Source organism: Prionailurus bengalensis, chromosome E1 (assembly GCF_016509475.1).
Source record: "Prionailurus bengalensis isolate Pbe53 chromosome E1, Fcat_Pben_1.1_paternal_pri, whole genome shotgun sequence".
NCBI classification, from domain to species: Eukaryota; Metazoa; Chordata; class Mammalia; order Carnivora; family Felidae; genus Prionailurus; species Prionailurus bengalensis.
The window spans coordinates 41,860,045-41,866,044 of record NC_057347.1 but is presented as its reverse complement, the minus strand read 5'-3'; the positions used below and the strand labels follow the sequence as shown (position 1 = coordinate 41,866,044).

Genomic DNA, 6,000 nt, shown 5'->3' with positions numbered 1-6,000 from the left:
TGAGGGGCTGGCATTCTGTAAGTCCCTTTTAGAAAGATACTTGTTGACTGACTACTGGGGTGTGTATGTGGGGGAAAGGAGCTGGTAAAAATAACAAATTGGGCTCCACCTCCCTCGTGGGCCAGAGTCTGGGATTCCACCTTGTCTTGGGGATCCCGAATGGAATTGAAGGTTTGTTATGGGTTGCTATGGCATAATAGCTGCCTGATTGAAAAGAAGTAATTAATATTTCGGAGGGATTCAAGATCCGTCCACTTCCCAACCAAATGCAATGAGCTGAGTGATTCTCTGCTCAGACGTGGACAGGTGACAGTGGAGGGTAGCCTTCATAATGGGAAGGGGACTTTTTTTCTGAGTTGAATTAGGAGGATCTTCTGGTTTGAGGGCTGAGGAGGGGGTTGACAACCGTGCTCCAGCAAGCTTCTGGTTGGCAACTGAAGCCTGCAATTCCAGTCTTCACCATCTGGGGTCGCTAACTACCTTTCTTCTCCTCCCTCAGTAAGCGTGGAGAGCATGGATGCTCATGGCTTTCAGCAGAGTTTGGCCTGGTGTTATGCCTTTTCCCTATACCTATATAACCAAGAGCCCTCCAGAGCTCATCAGGGGTGAACTGAGTCTCTTGGGGCCCTGGGGCCAGTCTCCTGCTCCCTGGATGGAATCGCAAGTCAAGCCCATTTCTGAGATTTCCAAGCAAGATTCCAGGATGTAGTCCATTTCTCTCTCTCTCTCTCATTTAAAATGTTTATCTTGAGAGCGAGAGCGTGGACGCACGTGCAAGTCAGGGACAGGCAGAGAGAGAGGGGGAGAGAAAAAAAAAAAAAAAAAAAAAGAGTCCCAAGCTAGCTGTCAGCGCAGAGCTGACTTGGGGCTTGATCTCACATGAGATCATGACTTGAGCTGAAATCAAGAAGCAGAGACGTAATGGACTGAGCACCCAGGCGCCTCTTTCTTTCTTTCTTTCTTTCTTTCTTTCTTTCTTCTTTAAGATTTAAAAAAAAATTTTTTTTTCAACATTTATTTATTTTTTTTGGGACAGAGAGAGACAGAGCATGAGCGGGGGAGGGGCAGAGAGAGAGGGAGACACAGAATCGGAAACAAGCTCCAGGCTCTGAGCCATCAGCCCAGAGCCTGACGCGGGGCTCGAACTCATGGAGTGCGAGATCGTGACCTGGCTGAAGTCGGACGCTTAACCGACTGCGCCACCCAGGCGCCCCTTTAAGATTTTTTAAAAAGTAATTTTGACACTCAAAGTGGGACTTAAACTTCCAACTCAGAGATCAAGAGCCGCAAGCACCACCACGGAGACAGCCAGGAGCTTCGTTCCATTTCTGACATTAGGATCCCAGCTAGCAAGAAAGAGGGATCATCTCTGCATATTCCGGAAGGCAATTGGAGGGGGTGGGAGAACACTGAAGTCAGAAAGGTACCGTGGCTGGCCCCAAATGCTCAGCCCTTTGAACCAAGGATGGTCTCCAGGCTGAACTTCCAAGTATTCAAGGCCATACACTATCTTTTACATGCAGGTCTGGGGTGGAGCCAGAGGCTGGGCTAAGGCAGGCAACTAACTGGGTTTAACACTTTATTTACTTCTTGAGATGGAACTCTGAAGACAGATAGCAAGTTACTTCTTTCCCTATTCCGTAGGAAGGGTATGGACTAGCTCTCCGATCCAGACTTAAAATAAGATCTCAAACTACTCCTGGAAGACATTTCCCCCATTTTTGCAAATTCTTCCAGAGTGGCTGGGATCCAGCTATCCACCATTCGAGTCCTTGGAAGCTGCCCCTGAGCCCGAGACCCTCTGGGGATGGGTCTCTTGCCCCTTGGGGAATCTCCCTAAAGGGCACTCCTGATCCCTTTTCCGAAGCGGGGAGCAGGATAGCGGGGAGAGGCGAGGCCCGCCTGAAACTGGAACGCGGGTCTAAGCGGAGAGAAGGGAGCAATCTTTCACCATCGCCCTTTTAAGGGATCGCTGGGCGCCGAGGGACACGGGCGGGTACAGGTCCCAGCCTGTGCTTCCCCGAGTGGAAAGAGAGCAGGGGGTCTTGGGCTGTGCGGTGTCTCCCAAACCACCACCTCCCCGCCTACCCTCCAGCCGCTCGGGAAAGGCTACTTTCTTCGGCCTTTCCCGCGACGTCCGTATCCCCCTCCCTTCCTCTCCCCTCTCCGTCTCCGCCCCCTCGCGCAGAGGAGGCCTCGCCGCTTTAAGAGCCAGGGTAACGATTGACAAGCAATAAACGCGGAGAGCCGGGTTGCGCTGGAGCCGCACCGAGCTACGGGCTCCCCGGGGCGCAGGTAGGCGCACCCCCCACCCCTGGGCCAGCGCTCACCCCAAGGTCCTTGCTTCCTCTTCGTGCAGGTACAGCACTTGGGGCCCTATTCTCTGGGTCCGGTTTTCCCCGGGTCCCTTTCCTCGGGTCCGTCCCCTCCCTCTCCACCTCCCTCCTCCCTCCCTCTCTCGGGGGGCTCCTAGGGAGAAATCAAAGCCCGGTGTCCCGTGATGCTGCCCCCGCGGTTAGGGCTGTAAAGTGACATCGGGCTCAGAGCTGGTGAGCTGAGCGAGGCTCCGGTATCCGCGAGGCCTCTTCGGGGGCCGTGCGGATTCGGGGGACTTTGGAGCCGGGCATTACGTAAGAACCGCGCTGTTAGCGCTTCCGGGGGTTGGGGGCGCGAGGCAGAGGTTGCGTGGGTCCCCGTGGCCCCTCAGACCCCCTTGGGAGGTCAACACTTCAACCTACCCTGGGAAGGGGTCCTGGGAAGGGGGGCGCGCTGCTTCTTTCGCCTCCCAGGCTGTAGCGGGGGCGGGTCGGGGTCGAAGGCCAGGGCTACGGCCTGGAGACCTGGGAGGGGATCGGTGCCAGGAACGAGGAGCCGGGGTCAGAAAGTTAGGTCAACTAAGGGGCGGGGGGAGTGAGGCGGGGGGCATCCAGTCAGTGACCTCATCCCCTAGACTCCCGCGGGCGCGCTTGCAAAGAGCCTTCTTTGATGGCTCGCAACACGCCCCCCTTCCCCCAGGTCCTAGCGCCCGGCGGGTTAGGGCCGAGCCGGTGGGGCTGGGGCTCTCTGATTGTCGGTGCGTGCAGGTCCGCACGTCCCTAGACCCCCATCCTTTAGGCTGTCTACCCCTCCCCACGATCTATCGGTCTTCAAAGCTCCTTTGTCAGACCTTTCTCCTCAACATCTCTTTGTATGTGTATTGGCGGAAGGGTCCGCATCACCTACTGACCCTGGGTGGTGTGGATGGTCTGGAGGTAGGGGTGAGAGGACACCTAGGCGCAGGCTTTTGGAAGCCGAGGAGCGCGTTCCCAGAAGCCTGGGCCCCGGACCTTGGCCCAGAGCCAGCCTGGCTTGCCTGGCACTGCTGTTCTCATGTGGGCACAAGCCAGGCCCCGCCCTCTCAGAGGCCTGGGTGGGGGTGGGGAAGAGCTAGCCGATGCTGTGGGAACGGATTACCCAGAGAAAAACCCAGGCAGGCTGGGCAAGACTCCAGGGGACAGGATCCTCCCTGCCTCTTCTCACCTTCCCCTCTCTAAGGAAGGAAGATGTCTGGAGTCCCCTCTGCCAATAACTGTCGGGGAGAACGGCACCAGCCAGGAGAATGCCCCAGGTTCCAGGTGGTCAGGACTTTGGATGGGGGAGGAGGGAAGGAATCCGGACAGCAGGGTTTGGCGTGGGGACACTGGCTGGCACAGTAGATGCTGGGCATTTCTCCCAGCCTGGGTGCTAACCTCGGGGGGGGGGTGCCCTTCTTCTCCCCTAAAACTCCTTTCTTCCATGTCTTTAAGGGGCAGATCCAGGAGGAAGCGAAGTCTTCCCCGAGTCTTTGTAATTTCTGCTACCTGAGCTCAGGTGACCAGCTCTGGCCTGGGGGTGGCAGGCATGGGACCAGGGAGGGTTGTATTAAAATCTGGTATTGGTCCCTCTGGGGAGAGTCCTTTTTTTAGGGGGAGGTGAAGGTGTGGCTCCCTACGCCCAGGGCCCAGCAGGCATTCAGTCCTAAAGTGGGCACTGCCAGCTGCTTCCCTCCTCTCCCCCACCCCTGCTGGGAGCCACTCACTGCCTCTAGTTGTCACGGCAACTGGGAATTAGGGTTTTCACCAGCAGCAAGTGCCCAGGAAGGCGAAGGGAGGAAAAGGTAGTGGGTGGCTCCCTTGCACACACTTGGCCCCCCCACTGGAGACTGGGGAGCCCACTGCTTTCCTTGCCCCAGCTCTGGGCTAAAAAGAGGCAAAGGGAGAAAGAGGAAGTCAGAGAGGGCTTGGGAAGGCATGACTTCATTTCTGTCGGCCAGACAGACGAACGATTGTAGAGCATCTCCACTGGCTACGTCTAGGTTCCAGAAGCAAAATAAAACAGGTGTAGTTCTTGACTTCGCGCAGCTTACAGCCTGGGAATGCCCATCTTTCCTGCTTTTGCCTCAAATTCTGGACTCTTACCCTCCCCCCTCAAAAAAAAAAAATGAATAAAGGACAGATGGCAGACAGAAACAGTTAAGATCCCGGGTTTTCATTGTAGCTCTCTATATTAGCTCTGTGACCTTAGGCAAAGCAACGAACCTCTCTGATCCTTCATTTCCTCCTCCTTGGAGGAATGGGCATGTAATACGTGCTCTTCCTGCCTTGCTGTGGGATCATATAGTCTCTGGGTAATGCCCTGATCCTGAGGGGAACCCCCTCCCCCCCCCCCACCGCCGTTCCTTCCCCATTGCTGTGCCATTGTTCCTTCTCATTCGTTTTCCTCCCCTCCTCCAGGAGAGACACTGCAGAGTCCTTGCACACCTCACCATGCCAGTTGCCGCCACCAACTCTGAGTCTGGTAAGAAGGGGCTGAGGATGTCAGTTTGTATCAGTGGTTCAGAGAGTGCCAGGCAGGGGCTTGGGGTTGGAGAGCAGCAGTCAGGCACGTCCACGGCTACCTGGCTACCTCTAAGGATAAACTGGCCCCCACTGCTGCTCCATCCTGCCACTCAGCCTTTCCTTCCAGCTGCTTCTATAGCCCTGCTGCGTCTGCCCCAGGGTGGGGCTAGAGACGTGGCACAGCTCACCTCCGTGGAGGGCAGGGACTTGTGCGCTCCGGAGACGATCTACAGTATTGCTGGAGGGCAATCCACGGGGCCAGGCTGGTTGGGGAGGTGGCCCTTAGGAGCTGGCCGTTGGAGGATGGCTTGGGAGTAGAGGGACTATAGCAGAACAGCCTGGGGCTGAGAAGTCCACAGTGAGGTGCCCACCAGACAGGTGGAGTAAACCAGCATGTGCCAGTGACATGTGCGTCTATGTGTGCTGGGACATAAGGACCTGTGTGTGGGGAATGCCAGTTCAGGAAGCCTGGACCTGGTTCTGTAGGAGGTTTTAGGGCAAGGGAGTGAGCCGCCCAGATGAGCTCAGAAGCCTCAGGAGCGAATTACTTAACCTCTTGGGGCCTGCGCCTCCTCTTCTATCAAGAGGTTGATGTGAAATTCAAAGGCTGTGATGATATTTCCATCATAGGACTATTCACAGTTGTTACGCTGTGCTGCTGGGTTATTACCTCAATTAGGCTGTGACCTTGAGTCCTGTTTAGGACCTAGGTTTTCCGGTCTGTAACATGAGGCGATTGGACGGGAGAAGTGTTCTTAACTTTTCTTGGTCCTGAATCCCTTTGTGAGAATCTGATGACAGCTGTGGGCCTTCATCATAGACCAATGCTTCTATGTACAAAATCTGCATTCTAGCCCAGGGGTTCATGGACCCCCTTGTGCATTCAGGGGCCCACCAGGTGAAGTTCCCTATGCTCGAGGCTAGGGGCCCTCACACTGTAATCTGCTCTACCTGACCTCCTGTCCATGCAGCCCCTTCCCTTGCCTCTGCAAGACATTCCAGGCCTCCCAGTTTGGTTAGAATGACTCCCCTGTCCCTCTCCTCTGAGAAAGTGAGCCAGGAAAGTGAAGGATGCTGTGAGTAGGCCAGACCCTAAACTGTGACACCCTTGTCCCCAGAAGAAAGGCCTTTTCTCCATGCAGTA

General features: G+C 55.7%; 1 protein-coding gene across 5 annotated transcripts in view; it reads left to right on the top strand.

Annotated features, from left to right (window-relative positions):
- The first annotated feature begins 2,166 nt into the window (after nt 1-2,166).
- MPP2 (membrane palmitoylated protein 2) overlaps nt 2,167-6,000 on the top strand; it is a 28,301-nt gene continuing 24,467 nt past the window's right edge. Inside the window, exons 1-3 of one of the 5 annotated variants that reach the window (XM_043584655.1) lie at nt 2,168-2,295; nt 3,786-3,849; nt 4,752-4,815. In XM_043584655.1, coding sequence (XP_043440590.1) covers nt 4,785-4,815 — 31 coding nt within the window. In that variant the 5' untranslated portion in view covers nt 2,168-2,295; nt 3,786-3,849; nt 4,752-4,784. Of the gene's footprint in view, nt 2,360-2,942; nt 3,615-3,785; nt 3,850-4,751; nt 4,816-6,000 lie in introns of those variants that run through there. The other 4 variants (XM_043584654.1, XM_043584656.1, XM_043584659.1 and 1 more) reach the window with 4 other exon arrangements.